The 25,431-nt window shown below is 38.9% G+C and overlaps 1 protein-coding gene across 10 annotated transcripts in view; it reads right to left on the bottom strand.

The window, feature by feature from the left end:
• Window positions 1-25,431, bottom strand: part of LOC140455128 (RNA-binding protein 4B-like) — a 118,398-nt gene that overhangs the window by 58,255 nt on the left and 34,712 nt on the right. Inside the window, exons 3-6 of one of the 10 annotated variants that reach the window (XR_011952773.1) lie at window positions 20,008-20,107; window positions 13,871-18,515; window positions 12,096-12,271; window positions 10,765-12,005 (exon numbers count right to left, since the gene is read on the bottom strand). The exons of 1 other annotated variant lie outside the window; for it this stretch is intronic. Coding sequence is in view for 2 of the 9 variants with exons in the window: in XM_072549790.1 (XP_072405891.1) it covers window positions 18,408-18,515; window positions 20,008-20,107 (208 nt within the window). In the remaining 7 variants the exon portion in view is untranslated. Of the gene's footprint in view, window positions 1-10,764; window positions 12,006-12,095; window positions 18,516-20,007; window positions 20,108-25,431 lie in introns of those variants that run through there. 8 more of the 10 variants (XR_011952775.1, XR_011952776.1, XR_011952772.1 and 5 more) reach the window with 8 other exon arrangements.

Genomic DNA, 25,431 nt, shown 5'->3' with positions numbered 1-25,431 from the left:
AGATTACAACAAGATGTTGATAGTTTGAGGCAGTGGGGAAAGATGTGGCAAGTAGAGCTCAATGTGGGAAAAAATAAAATTATCGAATTTGGTTGGAAGAATAAAAAAGCAGCACATTATCTAATTGGTGAGAAACTACAGAGCTCTAACATGCAGAGGGATCTGGCTGATCTCATGCATGAACACAAAAGATTAGTAAGGGGGCACAGCAAATATTTAGGAAAGCAATACAATACAATCATTTTTTGCAACATAAATTCAATCCATAAATTGGGAGGTTAAACTTCAAATATACAGGGCATTGGTGAGGCTGTATTGGGAGCACTATGCACAGGGAGAAAGTTGCTGGAGATCAGAGTCGATAATGTGGTTCTGGAAAAGCACAGCAGGTCAGGTAGCATCCGAGCAGGAAAATCATACTGCTCCTCAGATGTTCCCTGACTGCTGTGCTTTTCCAGCATCACAGCACTATGCACTGTACTGGCCATCTTATTAAAGTAGGATGCAAATGCAATTGAGGCAACTCAAGGAAGGTTTACTGGTGAAATACTTGGAATTAGCAGGTTTTCTCAGAAGGAAAGTGTGGACAGGCAAGGCTTGTATTTGCTGGAGTTTGGAAGAGTAAGCAGCAATTTGATTGGAACATAAAATTCTGAGGGGTCTGGGTAGGGTGTATGTGAACAAGATATTTTATCTATGGAAGAATGTAAAACTTGGGATTGTTGTTTAAATATCGGGTCATCCATTCAAACAAAAAAAAGAGTAGGCATCTTTTTTTCTGTCAGTGAGGCATAAACCTTTGAAACTCTTCCTGAAAGTGTGATGAAAGTAGCATCTTTGAATATGTTTAAGACTGTCAGGTATAAATTACATTATGGATTTGGGGTTACAATCAGATCAGTCATGATTTCAGTGAATGACAGTGCAGGCTCGAGGAACTGAATGGCCAACTGTTGCTTCTTCTGTTCGTCTGAGAAATCATGGAACTTTATGAAGGAAGAAATGACTTGTTTTCTGACATTGTAAAATTCCAATCTTTTACAAGATCTTTCAGTTTATTTCTCATCCCCATAACTACTTATTTTGCTTTGCAAATTTGGAACCCAGTACAGAGTTTGCTCTCATTTTGTATGACCATTGGTTGGTTGTTTTGGAAACTGCCAGAACAACCACAGTCATTGTTCAAATAGCCCACGAATCAAATTAGTTGCTATGAACACACAAAAAAAACACCAATAATTCAGAGAGCAGTTTATGCCAGATTCATGAGCTCTTTTGTTTTAATGCTTGCCTTGACTGAGGAGACACATGCTTATTGGTGTTCATTGCAAATTTCTGTTGTAGAGATGGAGGACTCAGCAGAGCTTTTTCTCAGAGAAGTAACATAGTAAACAATGCAGATGACATCTAAAATGATATTGCATGTTTATTATTGAGACTTGATTGGTACAACCTTTCAGGTGGGACCGATTGAAAATTTGTTAATATGTAAAAGTCCAGAAGTAAAGGTACAGGAGCCCTGTTTTTTGCACATCTATTAAAGAAATTTGATGGCTTTACCTTCACTGCAGCTTGAAGTTAATATTATTCTTTCTGCTCATTTCGTTTCCAGAAAGAGTTTTCTTTTGCAACTAGCTAATTAAAATCTATAATCAACTGGACAATGCATCAAGGGAGCAATGTCTGGGTAACCCCTTGAGATTCTTTTCATGCTTATTGTGCAACATACCCCTTTAAAGATTGTAAGATGCTTAGTTTTGCTTCACATCTCTTAATCTCACTTAAGGCTACCATTTTATAAAGGGAAAACAAAATCAAAAGATAATGTTTATTGTATTGCACTGTTGTTATAAAACCTAACAACTGTGGACTGGTCTCTCCCCCCCACCCCTCCCCGTTCAGTTCTTCAAACTTTGAAGAAAAATTTGGATTTTGATGGATGACCAAGATTGGCTGTTCTAAATTTTTAAAATTATGATGACAAATGGAAAATTTATTTTATAATACATTATTGAAAACATTATGTTGATAAATCGTAAGTTTATTTAAACATTTAGAACAGAACACAGAACTGCACAGCACAGGAACAGGCCCTTCAGCCCCTAATGTTGGTCCAAAGATGATGCCAAACTAATCCCTTCTGCCTGCTCTTGGTCTATACCTCTCTATTCATTGCCTGTTCATGCGAATATATAAGGTTATTTTGTAACATTAGTCTTTGGTAACCTTATCAATATGAAGAAGAAAGCTTGAATCCATGTTTCAGGATTTTGAGGCAATGACACTGAAGGAACAGTGATATATTTCAAGTCAGGCTGATGAGTGGCTTTTTTGAGGGGGGGGGGGTGGAAGAGAAGGCTCTGCTCTATCCATACGTCAGGTGCAGTTTTGAGATGGTACTGGTCATGGGATTGGCTGGTTATGTCTGAACAGCCTTGGTGGATTTCTGCAATGCCGTAACTGTAATTGGTAGGAGGAGTGAATGCTTGAGGATTTGGTGTCAAACAACTAGTCTATCTGTCTTGGATGTTGTTGGAGCTATGTTCACCCAGGCAAGTAAAAAGTATTTCATCACAGTCTTCACTTAAGAAGTCAGATACATGACATATGATTCTTAGCCTCTGACCTGCTCTTGTAACCATAGTATGGCTTGTCGAGTTCAGTCATCCCAGCAGACTGATAATGGGAATTCACTGATGGTGATGTCAGCAAATGTCAAGGGGTGATGGTGATATTCCTCCATCTTCAAGGAGTGGTTATTGACAGTCACTTATGTGATTTGTCACTTGTCAATCAAGCCAGGTATTTTTCAGGTCTTGCTGTATTTGTACTTGGAATTTGATGAATCACAATGGTGATGAACATTGTGCAGTCAATAGTGAATATCCTCATTTCTGATCTTATGATGAAGACAAGATCTTTGATGACATATTTGAAGGTTGGTAGGCCCTGACAATTCCTAGAGCCGAGATGACTCATCTTCAACAATTATAACCATCTTCCTTCATTTTAGGTGTGACTCCAATCAGCGGAGAGTTTACCCACTGATTCCCAATGACTCTAGTTTTGCCAGGGCTCATTAATGCCATACTCGGTCAAATATGGCCTTGATGTCAAAGACAGTCACTTGCACAACCTGTCTGAAGATTAGCTCTGTTGTTGCTTATGTTTGAAGCAAGGTTATAATGAGAATTGGAGCTGAGTAGCCTGGAGGCCCCAAACTCAGTTTCAGTGAGGTATTACTAAGCACATGTTGCTTGATAGTACAGTTGTTGACTACTTTCATTACTTTACAATGATTGAGAACAGACTGGTTGAGTGGTAATTGGCTGGTTTGATTTGCTCTGGCTTTAATATACAAGATGGACCGTGGCAATTTTCCACATTACTAGATCGGTGCCAAAGCTGTAGCTTGGCTAGTGATGCAGCAAGTTCTGAAGCACAGGTGTATATTGCTATCACTGAAATATTGTTGGACCCAAAGCCATTGCAGTATCCAATGCCTTCAGCCATTTCTTCATATCAAGTGAATTGTAATGGTTGAATGCTGGCATCTGAAGAAATCTGGATTAGGCCAAAATGGATCTTCTAGCTGAAAAATGTTATAATGACTTCAGCCTCAATCTTTGCACTGAGGTGCTGGACTCCCCCACTATTGAGGATGACGATATTTGTTGAACATCTTTCTCAATTAAAGTAGTCTTCACAGATAGTGTGGTTAAGATGATGTTCAGCATTCTCGCCTTCATTGCTCAGACCAATGAGTATAGGAGTTGGGGTGTCATGTTGAATTTGTACTGGATGTTGGTGAAACCACTTTTGGAATACTGTGTACAGTCCTGGTCGCCCTGCTATAGGAAGGACATTATTAAATTGAAGAGGGTTCAGAAAAGATTACCAGGATGGTGCCTGGACTAGAGAGTTTCAGTTATAGGGATACACCAGAGGGGCTGGGATTTTTATCACTGCAAGGTAAGAGATTGATGTTATAAAGGCTAATAAAATCATGAGGGTATAGATAAGGTGAAAAGTAAAGGTCTTTTCCCTAAGGTGCGGTACTTCAAAATGAGGGGGCATATTTTTAAAGGTGAGAAAAGGAAGATTTAAAAGGCACCTGAGGGGCAATTCTTTTAACACAAAACGTGGTTTGAATGTGGAATGAACTGCCAGAAGAAGTGGTAGCTGCAGATAGAGTTACAACATTTAAAATATGCTTGAATAGGAAAGATATAGAGGGATATAAGTCAAACACAAGCAAATGGGATTAGTTTAGTTGAGGTTGGAAAACTTGGTTGGCGTGGGTGAGTTTGACTGAAGGTTTTCTTTCCATGCTGAATGATTTTATGACTCTATGATACTAGTCAGAAAGATTCCTTGCCCACGTTGGCCTGATGTCATAAAACTCCATGGGATAGAGTCTATACTGAACATTCTCAGGGCAATTCATTCCTGTGTACCACTGTGTCTCCACTGGGGTTGGGGCTATCCTATCAATGGGACAGAACATACCCAGTTACAGGGAGAAAGTGAGGACTGCAGATGCTGGAGATCATAGCTTAAAAATGTGTGGCTGTAAAAGCGCAGCAGGTCAGGCAGCGTCAAAGGAACAGGAGAATTGATGTTTCGGGCATAAGCCCTTCTTCAGGAAACCCAGTTACAGTAAGGTATAATTTCATGGGTTTGACCATGGCAGCTTCATGCTTAACTAGTCTGTGAAAGGACTCACCCAATTTTGACACTAGTCTCCAAACTTTATTAAGGAGACCTTTGCAGGGTTAACAGTGCCATGTGTGATGTTATGATTTCCAGTGCCAAGGTCAATGCTAGATGGTCTATCTGGTTTTAGTCTTTTTGTAGTTTTTAGCACTTTACCACAACTCACTTGGCAATTTCAGACTCTCTCACACTGCTGAGAGTTTGGAATCACCAAATAAGGACAACAGCTTCCTTCCCTAAACACTGCTGATAAATTCCAGATGGGACAGGTATGGTATGTATGTAATCAAGAGCTGTAGCTTTTCCAGTACCAGTTCCATCAGCAATTTCTTCAAATCTCAAGTACTGAACCGAATTGATCAGAAATGGATCATCTACTCAGCACATCTGGATGAAGATAATTTCAAATTTCTCAGGCCTGACTTTTGCATTGATTTACTGGTCTGAAAGATGACTGAGAACAGACAGTAGGGGATACTCAATCCACAACTTAAGGTTGTGCAGGCACAGAGTGAATGGATGAAGATCAGATAACTGGTGCTCGAATCCCAAATCTATCTTGCTGTCCAACTGGTATAGATTTGGAATCCTGCTGAAAGCCATCCGGGGAACTCATCAAAAGCAGAGTTCAGTCCCATTGCTGGCTAAACAGTGTAGGGGTAAGATATGTAAAATAATTAGAGATTCAATTGGTGAGGAACAGATGGATGTTTCAGCAGCTGCAGATTTTAATGCAAAATGGTAGCAGATGTTAATCAAGTGAACTATGTTCCTGAGCTGCTGCAGAGTACTCTGAGAGGGGAAGGGTGAATAGCAGCGGAACAGAGAGAAAATTGAACTCTTGCTGGCAGAGTTAAGAAACCTTCAAGGAGGATCTCACAAAGATGTAATATTAACAAAAGCCCAGGTACTATGTACTAGTGAATACTGAAATAGGATAAAAGAGATAAATGCATGGCTTGAGAGCTGGTGCGGGGGGGGGGGGGGGGGGGACGGAGGTGGTGGTGGGTAGAATTTTCCAGAGGCATATGGCCAACTCTAAGATATGGGATCTAAACCGGCCAATAGATTAGTACCAGCTGTTTTCATGTACAATGTCCTTGCATGATAGTTTGCTAAAGCTATTGGGAGAGTTTAAATAAAATTGGTAGGACAGCAGCTAGGATGCGATATCAATGTAGAAAAACAAAATACTTTCAGTCCACCAATTATTTGTGTAAGAATAGCAAGAGATCTACACTAAGTTCACAGCACATGGATGTGAATGTTGGTTCGGCCACGTTTGGAATACTGTGTTCAATTCTAGTCTCACCGTTACAATAAAGCCGTTGTTAAACTTGAAAGAATTCTGAAAAGATTGCAGGGATTGGAGAGTTTCAATTACAAGGAGAGGCTGAATAGGTGGGTTTTGTCCCTAGAGCCTTGGAGGCCAAGGAGTGACCTTAAATGAGTTTATAAAATCATGAGATAGGGGCAGGATAGAGTGAATAGCCAGGGTAAGGGAGTCCAAAAAGACAAGACATAGGTTTAAGAAGAGGGTAAAGATTCAAAAGAAACCTAAGGGGTAACATTTTCACGCAGGGGGTGGTGCGTATACAGAATGAGCTGTCAGAGGAAGTGGTGGAAGTTGGTACAATTATAGCACCTAAAACACAGCTAGATCGGTAAATGTATAGGAAGCATTTGAAGGGGACATGGGCAAAATGGGATTGTTTTCGTGATGTATTACTCTTTGACATAGCATGTGGTAAATTAGGAGCTGGAGACATGGCTGAAAAGGACTGGTCATGAACTATTTCTGGTTACAAATATTAAGGGAAGGTGGGGAAAGAAAGGGGGGTTTGGGTAGGGGAATGTGGCAGAATTAAGTAAGGGGAATATGGTGAAGATGTGATCAAGAGGAAAGATGCCAAGATAGGTCAAGCAATCAGGAAAGTTAAAAGAATAGCATTATTTATTGCAAGTGAAAATGAACATAAAAGTGGACGATCATACTTCATTAATACAGGGCACTGGCGAGACCACATCAGGACCACTGGATAATGACTTGGTTTCCTTATTTAAAGAAGGATGTAAATACATTGGAAGCAGTTCAGATATTTACTAGATTAACAAGTGCAATGGGAGATGATGAGGAAGGTTTAGGCAGGTTAGGTTTGTACCTGTTGAAGTTTAGAAGAGTAAGAGTTGACTCGATCAATACATATAAGCTCCTGAGAGAGCTTGGTAAGGTGGACATGGAGAAGGGCGTTGTTTCCTATCCAAAAATCTACAATTAGCAGTCACTACCTAAAAATAAAGGAGTCAATCGTTTAAAACAGACAGGAGGCCAATACTTTTCTCTGAGCAGGTTATCAATATTTTGAATCATTTTCCTCAAAAGGGTGATAGAAACAGACTTGCCAAATATTTTTAAGGCAAAGTTGGATAGATTCATGTAAGCAAGGGGCTCAAATGTTATCAAGGGTATGTGAGAATGAAGAATTGAGTTAAGAGTCAGATCAGCCATGATCCTATTAAATGACTAAGCAGGAACAAGGGGCCAAATTGCCTACTCCTGTTCCTTACTCATAAATACCCACCATTGAGCATGCACACAATCATGAGTTGAAGCTTCACCAGTTTTCACTTAGTTTTGCACATGCAGCTCTTAGTACTTTTTTTTTGGAAATTTTCATTAAACCGGAGTTGATCCTGTGCCTTAATGATAATGCTTGATTAAGAAATATGTTGGCCATGAAGTTGTGATTGGTTACAGTTCTGTTCCTGGTGACACAACATGAAGTATAGTACTCAGTTAAAAATCACACAACACCAGGTTATAGTCCCAACAGGTTTAATTGGAAGCACGCTATCTTTCGGAGCGACGCTCCTTCATCAGGTGATTGTGGAGGGCTCGATCGTAACACAGAATTTATAGCAAAAATTTGCAGTGTGATGTAACTGAAATTATACATTGAAAAATTGATTGTCTGTTAAGCCTTTCATCTGTTAGAATAGTGATAGTTTCACTTGAAAGAAGTGAAACTGTCACTGTATTCTAACAGATGAAAGGCTTAACAGATAATCAATTTTTCAATGTATAATTTCAGTTACATCACACTGCACATTTTTGCTATAAATTCTGTGTTACGATCGAGCCCTCCACAATCACCTGATGAAGGAGCGTCGCTCCGAAAGATAGCGTGCTTCCAATTAAACCTGTTGGGACTATAACCTGGTGTTATGTGATTTTTAACTTTGCACACCCCAGTCCAACACCAGCATCTACAAATCATGAGTACTCTCAGTGTGTTAGAGAACTTCACTATCTAGTTTTTTTTTATCCAGAAGAGTTCTTATACATAACTGATTTTTAAAAAATCTCCATAACCAAATTGTAAGACTTTTTCTCCATCTTTTAACCATCAACAACTGGTCACCTATGTTCCCCAACTAATTTACATGCAAAGTCCATTAAGGATAACATAGGCCAAGGGTGAGGGAAGGATCACTATCTATCAGTATTGTTACTAAGATTAGCCTGCAGCCAGTTCATTTGGTGAGAAATGTAGGCTTTTCCCATTTGGTTCCCTCAATACAAGAGGCACAGCCTCCCCTACTGGTTAGTTATTTGTCAGCTACCATTTAGGAATGGATTTCAGATTTTAGATTGGATTCCTTGTTTGTGGGACTATTTATCCTGTTTGTAGAATGTCGCTTCCACTCTTGTAAGTTCATTCTGTTACCACCTCATTTTAAGTATGCTTGGTGCTACTCTCTATGCTGCTTATTGAACTGGAGTTTTAACATCTAGTTTTGAGCACCAAATCATTATGTTATAGATTCCAGAGGACTATAACTCTGATGTTAACGGCCTACAATACTTTATGAATGTGGAGTTTTGGGCCAAAAGATCTGCTTTGAACCTATCACATTTCGCACAGTGGTGTCAATAGTGTAGATATTACCCTTAGTATAACAATGCCACTTACGGTGTGATTAATGCTCCCACTAACACCATTAGGAGTGGAATCATTCAAATCAACTGGTTCTCTTAACACTCTCATGAAGGCCGGTCTGTTGTTCCAGAGCCAAACTGTGTGATGGCCATGATCCTTTCCAAAAACAGCATATACTTATGTGCCCTTGCTATCATTAATGTTTTTTCAAGGCAGTGATGAACATGGTAGAAATGCTGACTCAATTGATGAAGGTCACAGGTGGTAATCAGTCAGAAATTTCAATAGCAATGTAACTTGAATTGAAGTGAGTATTGAGGCCTACCAGCGCTAGGGCCACACGTTGCCACCTTTATACCACTGGGCCTCAATCAGTGGTAGGTCTATCCTGCTGGAGGGGCAGATCATTCCAAGAATACTGATGAAAAAGTCAGATACAATTTTGTGTGCATGATTGTCAGGTTGTTGCTTGACCAGGATATGAAGAAGCTTCACCAATTTTGGCTAATTGTAGTTCACAGCACATTGTAGGATTATCTGGGCAGGAGTGCCTTGGTACATATTCACTAGGCTGCTTGATATTACTACTGTTTTGAGTTTTCTGCAATGATTTGATGCAACCAAAATAGCTTGTTGAGCCATTTTCAGAAGGCAGTCAAAAGCAAACCAGGTTGCTGAAGGTCTGGAGTCATATCTAGATGAGACAAGGCAAAAATTTCTAATTTCTCACCTTAATTAATATTAGTGAATCATATGGGGCTTTTCAGCACTCCTACAATTTCAGCATCACCACATCATAAACTAACAAATGCTCTTCACATTTCTTCAATTGAACTTAAATTACTTAAACACTATGGTCAGATTTAACTCAAGAGCCTGGATCATTAGTCCTGGCTTCTATATCATTCATCCAATAACAGTACAAACACATTGTTTGCCTTTATATTGGGGTATTTGTGAATTGTCCTGATGACTGCAAAATCGAAAGCTTCAACAAAAGGTTTATTTTCTCAGCAATGTTGTTCACTGTTCTGGAATTACATGTATTGTCTCAGATGCTGTATGGAATTGGTCAGAATTGTCAAATGTGAGCAGAAGGTTAAGCTGAAGCTTCCTTAGGGAGATGAAAGCTCTTAATAAAAAGATTATTGTGCCTAAAAGATAAAAAAAAATCTCTGCTATAGAAGGTGGGTATAGAGATAAAATATGGTAGAAAAAAAGAACCTTAAAGAATGAACTGGTGAATAACAGATCACCTACGTACCACAAGTACAATGTGTGTATATTTTTTATATCTGTAAAGAATATGGCTCTATTTTTTAATGTATGTCACACTGTGAGAAATTATTTGTCAGAATAATTCCTAGCACGTTCAGGATTATTTATCAAATGTTATCCAACTGTTGGATCATCTACATCAGATACTGTGTCAACAGCATGCAAGTAGGGACTGGCTATTATATTCAATACCTGGCCTGCTGTGAACAGCCAAAGGTTGGTGTTATTTGATATGCCAATCTTTGGGATGTACGGCTTACATATTTAGCAGTTGATGCTTACTTATTGAAATTGCCAATACTTATTTGCGTAACACGCAGAACATCTGTGACTGGTGCACATCACTCGTGTTGCTACTGCACAATGGGAGCGAGAAGCAGTAAACATATTATTTGCCTTTATATTGGGATATTTGTGAAATGTCCCGATGACTGCAAAATCAAAAGCTTCAACAAAATGTTTCTTTTCTCAGCAATGTTGTTCACTGTTCTGGAATCACATGTATTGTCTCAGGTACTGTGTGGAATTGGTCAGAATTGTCAAAATGTGAGCAGAGGTTTAAGCTGAAGCCTCCTCAGTGAGATGAAAGCTCTTAATAAAAAGATTACTTTTCCCTACTTTGCAGTTTATAGACCATCAGCTAGGCAGGAAAAAGTTTCAATGAAGAGATACAATAATTGCAATATCGCTAATAAATTGAGGCAGTAATTTGTGCTCCAAGTGCCTTCTTGGCCGTTGAATTAAACTCTTCAAGCACACTATCGTCAACTGGCAGTGTGTGTGTAAAATTGATAGTCAATTTTAAAAAATGGTCAAAAACAAGCCTTACTGGTCAGTTTGAATCATTTAATATTCAATAGCATTACTAAAATGTATATTCTATGCAGTGACAATGATATTCTCTTAAAAACCTTCATGTTTACCTTAAAACTGTCACCCAAACATGTTAATTAATCTTTATGACAGTATGTTAGCCAACACTGTTCCAACATGTGTAGTGCCACTTCAAATCTCTCAAAAATATTTTCTATCCTCACTACAGTCCTAAATCTTTCCTCAAAGGTTAAGTGACATGATTAGATTTAGATGAGATTCCTTGTAGTGTGGAAACAGGCCCTTTGGCTCAACAAGTCCACACCGACCCTCTGAAGAGCAACCCACCCAAGTCCATTCTCCTACATTTACCCCTGCACCTAACACTACGGGCAATTTAGCATGGCCAATTCACCTAACCTGCATATCTTTGGACTGTGGGATGAAACCCACGCAGACACGGGGAGAATGTGCAAACTCCACCCAGAACAGTTACCTGAGGTGGGAATTGAACCTGGGTCCTGGCGCTGTGAAGCAGCAGTGCTAACCGTTGAGCCACCGTGCCACCCCAAAATTAGCACAGCCAGGATAATTTGTAGTTTTTTTAGATTAAATTACCTACAATGTGGAAACAGGCCCTTTGGCCCAACAAGTCCACACCAACCCTCTGAAGTCTAACTCACCCAGACCCACTTCCCTCTGACTAATGTACCTAACACAACTTAGCACAGCCAATTCTTCTAGCCTGCACATCTTTGGACTGTATATGGAAACCTACTCAGACACAAGGACAATGTGCAAAACTCCACACAGACAGTCACCCAAGGCTGGAATCGAACCTGGGACCCTGGTGCTGCTAGGTAGCAGTGCTAACCAGTGAGCCTCCATGCCAACCATGAGACAATTTTCCTCTCCTCCAGCCTTTGACATGGTCAACCAGATCATAACTACACTTTTTCTTTGTTGGCCAGTGCAATGGGACTGATAGTATTTGGCTGATTCTTACCCATAAAGAAACAGCTGGAGAATCTTGAGCATTTCTTCCTCCTCCCACCATCAATTACTACCTCTGTAGTTCACTAAAAATCTTCTCTTTTTCCACAACATGCTTCCCGTTGTTGATAATTTCTTCGGATGTGTTGTCAGCTCCTGCATGGAATTTGATGTCAACACCACTGTCTCTCTCTCTCTCTCTCTCGTTCAACTGTTGTCTTTACCAAACCTTTTCCCACTGTGATTCCATTTTAATTTTTCAGACTGCATGTGACCAAAGAGTAATAATCTGAGTATTAATGTTATTGAGTGAATTAATACAAGAAGTTACTACAGAACAAAACAAATACCTACATATTCAGATTTTTATCACAGCACCAACAAGGCCTCCAATCAGCCCAATAGGCCAAAACACCAAATCAATCCACCTTTATTTTTGTCCAAGTTGTTTTTAAATCAATTCTTCAGAGAAAGAATTGTGAATGAGCCATAAGTTAGTGTTCCAAACCATTTCATAGTTTTTTTAAAACCTGCAAAATAAATAAATTTGCATAAGCTAGCTGATGTAGTCTTTGAAAGTGTTTACTGAGACATTTTTTAAAAAAAACACCAATAAGCCAGAATAGTGCCACTTCCTGGTGAAAATAATGAAGGTAGTTTAAACATCTACTGTACAAGGAGGCAGAAGAGGTAAACTAATTTTATTGACAGGGCTGGTGAATCATTTAGCAAGAACATAGGAACAAAAATAGGCTATTCCTCCCTTGAATATTGGAACAAGTTAAATGAGATTATGGTTACCTTATTCCGAAACACCATTCACCCCAAACTGAACACCACTCAATACTCTGATGTAATAAAAATCTAAATCAAGTCTGATCTTAAATTTCAATTGACTCAAGATCCACAGCATTTTGCAGGCATGGCTTTCAGATTTCTACTATTCTTTGTAGAAAAGATGTTACTGAACTCAAAGCTTAGCTCTAGTTTTACCATACCACCTTTTGGTCTGGTTTTTCCTCAGAGGAAACAGTTACTGACCCTATCAAATCTCTTCCATCTCAGAATAATTGCTCTCTCATTTGATGGAATATAAATGAGAGAGAAAGATATATGAACAATCAAGCAGCTCACTGGGAAGGAATTGAATTCCTACATGGGTGAACAAAAGGACCTACTTGTTCAATACTGAATCAGCAAACACATAACTAAACATACATTCAGTATTTTGGTCATTTGAACAGAGCTAAAATTCTAGAGAGCACTTCTAGAAAGCAAAGTGGAGGGCACCAAAAACAGGGGCTTATCTAGGTTTAGTTGGATGATAGATATGTCACACAGTATTTGTAGATGAGCTACAATGGAAGCGCGAGGATTCTATAACACAGATAACATGACACAAGGTCTCCAAGCAAGAGTAGCTACAAACAGCAGGAGCAAGTGAAGTCAGAAATTCCCCTTTTGCTCGACCACACTGGGATATTGTGTGAGAAACATGGTTGCGTGATTGTCTCACGTAAAATATTTTGCCGACTTTATGAAACAAAGGTTTGGCCTCTAATTTCTCAGACTAAAGGGATATAAAAGTGGACATTTCTCCAATCAAATGTAATCTGATGACTCAAAGCAAATTACTGTGGATGTTGGACAAATGAAATAATAATAGCAAATGCTGAAAATACTCATGTCAGCAAGCATCTGTGGAGAGAGAAAAACAGTTAACACATCAGGTGTTCTGATAATACTGCTAAAGTTAAGTATTTCCAGCAGCACTTTCTGTTCTTAATTCAGTAACCCTTTAAGTGTGCTTATTCTTTTCTGTAACTATTTATATTTCTAATTTCCTCCTACCCCTTTGACTCAAGGAGTAAATACCTCCTTGAGACGATCGATTTAACTATTACACAACATTTTTCCAAAGGGAGTTGGTTAACTGGATGGCTGGTTTGCAATACAGATTGACACAACAGCGTGGGCTAATTCCTCTGCATAGGCAGAGGCTATCATGAAGGACTCTCCTTCTTGACCTTGCCCCCTACCTGAGATGTCGTGACCCTCATAGTAAACCACCATCAGTCATTTCTCTCCAATGAAAGTAGCCCTATGATCCAGCAGTACAGTAAACTCACCATTCCTCTTACTTTATCCAAAAGGAATGATAAATGCTTGAATAAAAGTGTCAGAAAACTTAAGAGCCTTTTTAAAAACAAAAGAAATAGTTGAAAACAACAAAATCTCACAGTATAAGACATATAAAAGTCAGGTGATCTACAATATTTCTTTAGTCTAATTTATTCACAACTTTAACTTTTACACAATTAAGAATAATTAAGAATAATTAAGAATAATTAAGAGCCAGCACTCAAACTTCACCTCGTTGTGAATTGTTACACACTGCCAATGAGACGTTGAGCTTAGAAGCCATTTCTCTTACACTAAAGTTGACCTAAAGTCAGAAGTTGTACATAATTAAAAAAAAATCTATTCACAAAGCATTCCCAAATTAGACAGCTTTGATGAATTAAAATGCTTCCTCCGATGTGCATAAGTAAACATTACCAAATTAGATAAGCTGTGAATCAGATGCAGTGGGCAGGCACAGCTTTAATGATGTACATCAAACAACCCTATAACATGGATTTCATATAAACTGAAGTGCTTTCCCCAAAACTTGAGAATTAACATGAACACTTTACATCAAAAACTAGCATGACATTGAAATTCACCAACTGTACATATTATGAGGAATTGTGCTACAAATTTACAGTAGGCCATTGTTGCATGACCGCTTGCCCCAAAAGGGCCAAACGAAAGTCGAGCAAAATCATTTTTGTATGCACCCTTTGCAAGCATCAAGAAAAAAAAATCAGTATTCTGAATTGGTAGCAAGATCCCAGTTGTAAAAGGGCAACAATAGCTCTACTTTATTGTAATCTGTTAGCAAAATGAGGAAACCTGCTCAAACTAATTGTATTTTAAAGTAGTTAATGGGATGTGGGCATTGTTCATCAGGCCAGCATTGAATGCCCATTTCTAATTACTCTAGAGATAGTGGTGATGAGCTACTTTCTCGAATGACTGTAGGACTTGAGGCACAAGTACCCAAGGCTGTTGGAAATATATTTTGCAGACTTTGACCTAAAAAACAATGAAGAATCTCATTCCCTGAAGACAAAACTATAAACAGCAAGTTTGAATTGTGAGGGATCTGGTCAGTCAGTATATAAGGAGAAATTATTCCCATCATGAATGAAAGGGTCCAATTGCCAAAAGAAACAAAGTGGGCATGAGGAAAAACATTTTCATCCAGCCCAGTGGTTAGGGTATGGCTAAAAATGGGGCAAAGATGCAGAGTGGTGCCAAAAAAAAATGTTTAAGAGCCAGCACAAAAAGATTGGAAAATGGCTTTCGAAAGCATCCAGACTTCAGGCTTGTATGAATGAATGCATAATTAACTGTTATTTTCAAATAATTTTAATTTATCAGACTTCTGAATGAACCTCTCAACTGTTAATTCTGATCTCTCTCTCTCTCTCTGCACAGTCACTGCAGCTGCAAAACAGCACTCTGCTCCGCTAATCTGATGCACTTTGCGGAGTACGATTTACCTGTATAGCAGACAACACTTTTCACTGTATCTAGGTACATGCAACAACAATAAAACAATCCATTTGTTTAGTATATTCTCACTATGTTCTTGTGTCTGCACACTTCAGTCTGGTAACATCAAAAAGTTTTTGCTACATTTAGTTAGAAGTGAAATGCAGAAAAATAAAGACCCCAGATCTCTAAACACCACCGTGCTCAAAACTACTTTGAAAAACAGTTATTTCATAGCCACACACTCAGAGGATGTCTTGAAACGGTTAAAAGTGGATAAATCCCCAGGACCTGATCAGGTGTACTCGAGACCTCTGTGAGAAGCTAGAGAAGTGATTCCTGGGCCTCTTGCTGAGATATTTGTATCATCGATAGTCACAGGTGAGGTGCCGGAAGACTGGAGGTTGGCAAACATGGTAAGGTCCTAGGGAGTGTTGCTAAAAAAAGGGACCTTGGAGTGCAGCTTTATAGCTCCTTGATAGCGAAGAAGGCGGTTGGTATGCTTTCCTTTATTGAGTACAGGAGTTGGGAGGTCATGTTGCAGCTGTGCAGGACATTGGTTAGGCCACTATTGGAATATTGCGTGCAATTCTGGTCTCCTCCCTATTGGAAAGATGTTGTGAAACTTGAAAGGGTTCAGAAAAGATTTACAAGGATGTTGCCAGGGTTGGAGGATTTGAGCTGTAGGGAGAGGCTGAACAGGCTGGGGCTGTGTTCCCGGGAGTGTCGGAGACTGAGGGGTGACCTTATAGAGGTTTACAAAATTGTGAGGGGCATGGATAGGATAAATAAACAAAGTCTTTTCTCTGGGGTTGGGGAGTCCAGAACTAGAGGACATAGGTTTAGGGTGAGAGGGAAAAGATATAAAAGAGACCTAAGGGGCAAATCTCTCACACAGAGGGTGGTACATGTATGGAATGAGCTGCCAGAGGAAGTGGTGGAGGCTGGTACAATTGCAACATTTAAAAGGCATTTGGACAGGTATATGAATAGGAAGGGTTTGGAGGGATATGGGCCGGGTGCTGGCAGTTGGGACTACATTGGGTTGGGATATCTGGTCGGCATGGACAGGTTGGAGTGAAGGGTCTGTTTCCATGCTGTACATCTCTATGACTGTATGTGCAGGTCAGGTGAGTTGAAAATGTGTTGCTAGAAAAGCACAGCAGATCAGGCAGCATCCAAGGGACAGGAGAATCGACGTTTCGGGCATAAGTCCTTCTTCAGGTCAGGTGAGTTGGCCATGCTAAATTGCCCATAGTGTTCGGTGTATTAGTCAGAGGGAAATGGGTCCGGACGACACTCTTTGGAGGGTCGGTGTGGACTGGTTGGGCCGAAGAACCTATTTCCACACTGTAGGGAATCTAATCTAATCTAAAAAAGATTGCTACGACACATCCACTGCCCACTAGAATGCCTCAATTGAATCTGCCTCCAACATATTTCCAAGCAGTGCATTCCATACCTTAACTACTCATTATGCAAAGATGCTATTTTGCACATTACCTTTTCATCACTTTAATGTGGAGGTGCCAGTGTTGGACTGAGTGGACAAAGTTAAAACTCACACTACATCAGGTTATAATCCAACAGATTTATTTGGATGTACAAGCTTTCAGAGTGATGCTCCTTCGTAAACTAGCTATCTGATGAAGGACCAATGGTCTGAAAGCTTGTACATCCAAATAGATCTGTTGGACCATAACCCGGTGTTGTGATTTTTGAGATCACTTTAAATTTATGCTCTCTTCTTCTGGTTGGAGAGAATATCTGGGGAAGGGGAGGGGGCAGTTAGGGTACATGACTGTGTAGAACTCCAAGGGATGTGGGCGGGAGAGAGCGAGAGAGAGAGCGAGAGAGAGAAAAGCGATCAGTCTTTTGCAGACAGTGCCTGGGCTCCCATCGATGTCCAGCACTTTTGGAATATTGCATGTAACTCTGCTCTTCTTCCGACTGGAAGGTGTTGTGAAACTTGATAGGATTCAGAAAGATTTACAAGGATGTTGCCAGGGTTGGAGGATTTGAGCATTAGGGAGAGGTTTAATAGGCTGGGGCTGTTTTCCCGGAGCTTTGGAGGCTGAGGATGACTTAATAGAAGTTTATAAAATCGTGAGGGGCATGGATAGGTAAATAGACAAGATCTTTTCCCTGGGGTGGGGAAGTCCAGAACTAGAGGGCATAGGTTTAGGTGAGGGGGGGCAAGATATAAAAGAGACCTAAGGGGCAATCTTTTCACACAGAGGGTGGTGCGTGTGTGGAACTGGCTGCCAGAGGAAGTGGTAGAGGCTAGTATAATTGCAACACTTAAAAGACATCTGTATGGGTATATGAATAGGAAGGGTTTGGAGGAATATGGGCTGGGTGCTGGCACTTGGAACTAGATTGGGTTGGGATATGTGGTCAGCATGGACGAGTGGGCCAAAGGGTCTGTTTCCGTGCTGTACATCTCTATGACTCTGAGTAGGCAGGAAGAGTGGATATTCTATAGGTTCCGCCAAACAACAAAAGATGAACCTTTTTTTCTTAACAACCTACAAGGTACGTGAGGGAACACAAATTAAATCTGTAGTTTTCTTCACGGATATTTTAACATTAAAATTTATTTATTTTCACTTTAACTGCGCTAATTGTATCAAGGCTCCTTTAAAAAAAAAGGCAAACTAATGGCTAATCGAATCAAACATACTTCGTCACCCATTCACATCAGGTAGAGCCACAGGCATATTCAACCAGCTTGCACTTGCAAAACCCGAAACAAAATGTTAGATTTAATACATGATTAGATAGTAATTACTCGACAATTCAAGTGCACTAATAGTTACACTAAATCAACATTATCTAAGCAGCTGAGCTCATAAAATGGCTACGTTGTTATGCAAGCTCCCTTCTCTGCAAAGAAGGAATATTTTCAGGTCTTGCACCTTTTTGTGAATCTTAGGATTTGCCGAGGGTACAACTTCTTTCTCTCTCTGTGGCAATACCTCATGCAATTAGAATCAACAAACCAATCAACACCTTTTTCTCCTGTGGCATAGATTGTGTGATGGTGTAAAATTCAGAATTACATACCTGTCTTTGTACTGATGAGTACAAGTTAAAAGTTTCAGCAGTATTTCTCCATTTACCGCGATATTTAAACTCTGTATCACCAATGGACCTTCTGCATTGAAGTAATCACTAAAAATATTAATTTTCTTCATATATTCAATGTTTAAAGGGTTGACATGCATGATTTTTCCTACACTGCTTAGCATTTAAAGCCCTCGTATTGTAGTCATAACTGACAATCTGAATAATTTGTTTCAGGTGCCAAACCAAAGTAAGATACTTTATAGTTTCAAACTCAAAGAGGCAGCTGCACTTATCATAAAAGTTTCTTTAGTCAAATTGAAATAAGTCTCTGCATAAACTGAGGTTAAGAGCACAGAAACCAAAGGGGATGGGGAAGGGGTAAGGGAAGAGAAAGTAGTTGGAGGGCGTGGAGGAGTTAAGAGATAAGTAAGATGGGAAAAACACAATCAAAAAACTAGATTCTTACAAGTTCTTTGAAGGTGGAAGAAATGGAGCATCAGTTCACTGGAGAATGTGTGACCAAGAAAACTAGCAGTAGAGTGAGGGGAAGAGAATAAAACGCATGAAACTTCCACAGAGTGGCGAGTATATGTTGGCACTGATCAAGATCGAAAATAATTGGAGAAGTCATAAATAAGGACTTGTAGATGAGCCAAGCATTTTAAAATCAACACAAGACAGCCAAAATATTTCTCTGTTCAGAATTACACCATGGAAAGGGCTAATTAGAGTACAAAATACAGGCATAGCTCTGAACAGGAAACGCTGGTGACATTCAAATAGCTAGCATGAAGCATGCAGAAACAATTAACTCTGGGAGGATGTGCACGTATTTATGGCAATGGAACCAAACCGGGTTGGGGTGGGGGGAGGGGAGGTCATAGGTGGTATGTAAAAAAAACAATGGTGCCAGACATTTGAATCTTCATGATGAATATACTACTTGGGTATATCATCAGCGATCATTTCATAGGAGTGAGATTATGGCTATAACCGGCAATATCTAGGCAAATATGGTGAGACACAGAATGACCAGAGAAATCTTGCTCATGCATTCCAGATTTACAGAAACAATGATCACTCAAATCATGAGGCCAAGGCTCAGTCTATGTGGAGAAGTACAGTCTAACTAAAATTGATTGAGTTTGTGCAAATGTTCCCTTCCTGTAATTGTAAATTTCACTACTTTTCTTGAAATGTTAAAATAAAGATTCTTCATTTTCACCAATTTTCAAAAATAACATTAATCTTTGAAACAGTCACTCATATGTGAAGAGAGGTTAACTGCACCATGATGCCAGATTCAACTAGGCCTTCTTGACGGCTCTTTATTGACTCCAGATCAGCCCATGCAGTCTTACCTATGCCACAACAATAAGCTCCTGGATACACAATTATCATAAGTGTAAGGAATTGGCTATGCCTCTTTTGAAGCAGTAAATCAAATAAATTCACTAAAATTTCTCCCAACTTGATACTACTTCATCTACAGTGACTGATAATTGTGTACTGCCAGCTATCAATGTGACCTGAATACCATGCTCCCTTTTGCCCAGTATGAGCCAAGTCTCGGAGGTGTAGCAAACCTTTTGCTTACCAGAGAATAATGTACATCCTTAGCTTGCAAGAACAGCCAGGAGAAACCAGTATTAACTCTCTGTGTGCTGTGACCCGCAAGAAAGGATCTGAGCGATAACCTTAAAAAAGACAATAATCCACAATTAGAATTTAGTATAGCTTGTTAGGCCATCACTTTCTTATTTTTGGCCTCTGTAACTGTTCCAACCAGCACTGCATGTCAGATTTCTAAAAAAAAGCCTTTAGAACTAGAAGAGTCTATTTTGATCAAGCTTTATGTGCTATGAGAATACCTTTTGCTTTTTCATCATTACAAGTATCAACATTAAATAGTAGAGTAATAATTTATTCAGGCAAGCAACCTGGACTATAATATATTTCAAATATACTATTATTACAATAATGTTACTGTACATGACAATGGATGACAGAGGGTTCCGTAGCCTAAACGATTCCTTGCACACTTGACTTGAGTCATAAGAATAACAGTGGCTGACAGCTTTACCATTTTACATTGGTTTTAACCTCCCAAAACAAGCTACAAGTCAGCACGGTGATGGGATCCAGGTACCTAGGTGCTTTTGGCTACAGTACTGAAAAATGCAGCGCAAGTCAGGATAAAGCATTTTGCCTGATTGGCACTTTAACTAATTATTCAAACTTTAAGCAGCAACTCAAGAATTCTTAACAGCATCACCCAAACTAGTAAGTCATTACCTAAAAGGAGAAATGCAAGAGGTGTGTAAGATCATCATCACCTCCTTGCTTCTGTCCAATAAACACCTTTTAGACATGAATATTTATTGCTGTCAAAATTCCAGAATTGGAACACCACCACACTATTTATGTCAGTAACCTGGAATTAAATCTGGAAATAAAAAGCTAGTAAGTAATCAATGTGATGAAGTAGGTGTAAGTTTTTTTTGCAGAAACTCAACAGTTTACTAATGTGAAACTTGAGAAGAATAACCATCATTCTACTCACCCATGCCCACATTGCAAATGCTTTAAATTCTCCTGATGCACTTTACATGTTACAATCTCCATACCCTCAGGCACATTTGAAATTCAATCCATATTCCAAACTGCATCAAGTCTCATTCATATATAAGCTACACCAGTTCCATTAGGATAACACTTTGGTTTTAAAATCCTCATTCTCATTTTTAAATTGTTCCTTAGTCTCACTGGTCTCCATCTCCAATTTCAGCTCGTCCTACAATCCTCTCAAGGTATCTGCACTTGTTGAATTTTGAATTCTTGCACCTCCCAAGTTTTAATCAGTCCACAACTGGAAATTATGCATTTAGTGCAGAGTCTTCACAATTAGCTTCAAGAAAAATAAATTTTAAAACCTTAAGTTTGGTTCGAAGCTCTGGAATTCCTACATAACACAATCTCCTACCCAAAGTATCTCCTCTGACCAAGCTTTTCGGCATGTATTCTAATATAATCTTATTTGGTTGGGTATCAGATTTTGTGCATTCATGCTTCTTTTGTTGATTCTATCAATCATGAAGTCATAGAGGTGTACAGCAAGGAAACAGACCCTTCGGTCCAACTTGTCCATGCCAACCAGATAGCTTAACCTAATCTAGTCCCATTTGCCAGCACTTGGACATGTATCCCTCTACACCTTCCTATTCATATACCAATCCAGATGGCTTTTAAATGTTGTAATTGTATCAGCGTCCACCACTTCCTCTGGCAGCTCATTCCATGCACGCATCACCCTCTGCGTGAAAAAGTTGCCCCTTATGTCAATAGCACATAGATAAATTTGATTATTATTTTGAGCCAAAAATGTTAAGAGGTGCACCTCCAATTCAGTAGATACCAGAAGTGAAATTTGTAAAGAAAAATAAACAGTGCAAAGTTCATCATGATGATCTGTAATCTTACTAAGGAAATCTTCAATTGGAAAGGCAGAATTTGCCAAGAACAATCCCTCCGAGCATGTCTGTTACTCCAGAAAATAATTGACTGTGGAGAAGTATGTCTTTGATTCATAAAGAATGAAATTTACTAACAGGAGCTGAATTTTGTGCTGAATTGATGAACAAGTATCCAAGGAAAAACAACTGTAAGAATGGAATCAAATTTTACTTGCATCCACAACCAGGCTGTTCTCGTTTTAAACACGTTTATTTGAAGCTAAATGCAGAGTTTAAAAATGAAGGGTATGGTTGGTATTAAATACAAGGACCATGAGCATGAAAGCACATCAGCTGCAGATGTCAAGAATAAAGAATGCATCCATCATGTGGAAATGGCTTAAACTGGAGACTACTAAAGAATAATACAAGTCTGGAGGAGGGAAAAAAAAGTAGTTCAGACTTGAAGAAATAAATATCAACATCAATGTGCAGAGTCTCCAGAAAACTATAAGCAGCAGAAGACAACAACATGTACTTTATCTGGCATTTGAAAGATTTATCAATTACTGTGATTCAGTTGATCCAACCTATAATTTGATGTTCGTATCAAATTTTGATGTTCATATCTAATTTTGATGGGAACAATGTAGAAAGATTCCTCAGGACTCTTCACTCCTAACAACACATCTCAGACAGCACAGAAAACTTTGGTTAGAAAGGCATATATAATCACTTTCAACATCAAAGCATTTCTGCACATGCATGCTCTTCCTCATCATTATAACCTGATGTAGAAGAAGCAAGTTAACGTGTTCTGGCCAACTAAAGATGTTCTCTAAAAGCTGGCTCATTGCTCTGATGCCTGTGAGTTACAAAGTTATTTAACTTAGTCATAGTGGTATATATGTGACTAAAATGACAGCAAGTAAGTTCAATATATCACCTGAATTCATTGTTAAAGTGAGAAACTTTAACACCTGTACATATTAATTTGTCATTTTAAAATCTGTTTTTCAGAAAAATCTAAGTAGATCGCAAAGCATTCAATATGTGTCATTACCGACCACGAGGGGGCCACTGAACATCTCTGCCAAGTTGAAGCAAAAATCTGCAACGCTGTTGTTCACCAGTGGCACTTGTTAGAAATTCAAGCGCATAAAGCCCACATTACTCAGAAAATCAGACTTGTAAAATTGTCCCTTTACTCTTCTGCTATCAGAAATGACATTTATCCTTCAACTGCAGAATAAATCTGGATCTTGCTTCATTCCTTTACACTACACTATTTATAAAAGAAGCTTGATTCAGTTAAATGTGTCAATATATAGCTAAAACGTAAAACATTATGAGATTTATAATTCAGGCCAACATATTAAATATTTATATCACAACAAATCACTACCAGGCTAGGTCAGACAGGGATTTGAAAACAGCAATGAACACTTTAAAATCGACAAACTGCTCGATTGGGAACATGGGCAACAAAGTTTTGGATAACCTCAAGCTTATGAAATTTAGATTATGGAAAAATAACAGGAGTGTATTGGAATGGACCATAGGAAATCAAGGCAGAGGTGAGGATTTTAGCAGGAGATAATCTAAACAGGAGATAAGTACCAAGCTGGAAATAAGTCATCTAACTGATGGTATGAAGGTAAAGTCAAAATCTTGCATCTAGATCAACTATGACACCGTGGATGCAAATAGACCGACTGAATCTAAGATGGACTGCCACAGAAAGGGAATGAGTCCAAAGTTAGGAGAAAGTCAAGTAAACAGAGCTTGCTTTTAGTTGCCATTCCAATGGTTTCAATGTTTCTAATATTTAAGTGAAGAAGGTTTCTGCTAATCCACAGATTCACCAGTAAATGTTGGATAAATAGCCTCATAGTTGAGCAACATTGGAAGAGTCAAGAAGCATGGTTGTGGGGTAGCATTGAATGCCAAAGCATGCGTGGAAAACTGCAACTGGATGATGTCACCTATTTCTCATTTGCATGTTGCCGGTTACAGGGGACGGAGACAGCAAGGTAACAAGGTGAGAAGTGGATCTGAAACCACCAGAAGTGGTTCTCTGGCCACAATTAGATGGACAAGAAAAGAACCATGTGAGAACAGTTCTACCTCAAAGGATTACAGTGTAGAGGTCCTGAATAAGGATGTTGTTTTCAACCTATCAGAGGCTGCAGACAGATGGAGAGGGGAAATTTTTAGCTTTGTCATCACATGGCATGTCATTTGTACTGATAATAGCCACTTGGTACCGTAGCAGAGCAAAACACTGGTGATTCAAACATTGAGCTTGAGGAAAGATGGGAATGTACTTGGGATGTCACTGCACAATTAGGGACTTTGGAGATGAAATGGAGCATGAAGATGGAACAATTAGTTTGCCAGTTCTACCAATTATTTCAAACTGTAACATTAACAAATTTAAATGATTTATGAAAAGTAATCATAATTGAATCTGAAGTGGCAGGTAGGTGGATTTGCAAATAAGTAATGTCTCCAAATTAGTAGAGCATAGAGTAGTCACATATCAGGTAGAAAGCTCCCAATGCCTTTTATGTTATCTGATTAAGTCTTGCTGATCTCACCTATAATCAAATTTGAAGTACAACTCATTTTGAATCAACAATCACCTATTCTGCAAAAAGAATAATTTAAGAAATGTATTTTACAGTCTGAGTGCATCGATTCACTGACTACCAAGAACCACTTTGGCTAAATGGGGTCTCTCACAAACAACTTTTGTGATGCACAATAAGCATTACTTGCAAACTATTCACTCTTCAATCTTTTCTTCCAATCATTGTTTTAAGTTTGATTTAGTTAACCTAACGTTAGTTTTTTCTCAGATACCGAACGATCTAATGTTTCGAACATTCGTTGTATTTCAACATGTATCCAGCATCTACTGAACTTTACTTTTAATTTCATGGCCTATTCCATTACCTGAAATGTATAATTTAAAGAGTTGAAGAGTGTAGCATTGTTTTATTACAGGAATCAGAAATGTAAGTTAATAGTGCATACTGCTAGTAAGCTCATATTAACATCAAAAAGTTTGTATTCTTTATTTCTATTCTTTCACATTACTTTGCACACTGTTGTTTGATTTCCTCAGAACGGCTTACCTATAGAAATATGTTACTGTATAGAATATGAGGAGTACTGAGGAATTTTGTAACAGTATGTTACTCACTCTCGTCTCTTCTCAATTCACTCCCTTCCTCTGCTGAAGGTATGAATTATCTTTCAAGTAATATTATTGATGTTCCATGTGTCCAATTGATCGCTCCTCAATGATGAGTCCAAACAATGATGATGGCAAGTTATACAATGGTAAGACATGTCACAGACAAAGCAGGTTTTGCTCCTGTCAAACATGTGCACACTCACTTGAGGAAGACTGACTCCCTAACAATAACAATAAGGGGTAGCACAAAGAATTATTTTCTTCCCCCCCCGCCAGTTACATCTACTTATGCCGACAATTAAAAGGCAGATAAACAGAGTACTGAAGATACTGGATTCAAGGGTGCAGCAAGTACGTGGAATGAAGT

Source organism: Chiloscyllium punctatum, chromosome 30, assembly GCF_047496795.1.
Source record: "Chiloscyllium punctatum isolate Juve2018m chromosome 30, sChiPun1.3, whole genome shotgun sequence".
Taxonomy (NCBI): Eukaryota; Metazoa; Chordata; class Chondrichthyes; order Orectolobiformes; family Hemiscylliidae; genus Chiloscyllium; species Chiloscyllium punctatum.
Note: the sequence above shows the minus strand (reverse complement) of the source record. Positions and strands in the feature narration are given on the sequence as shown.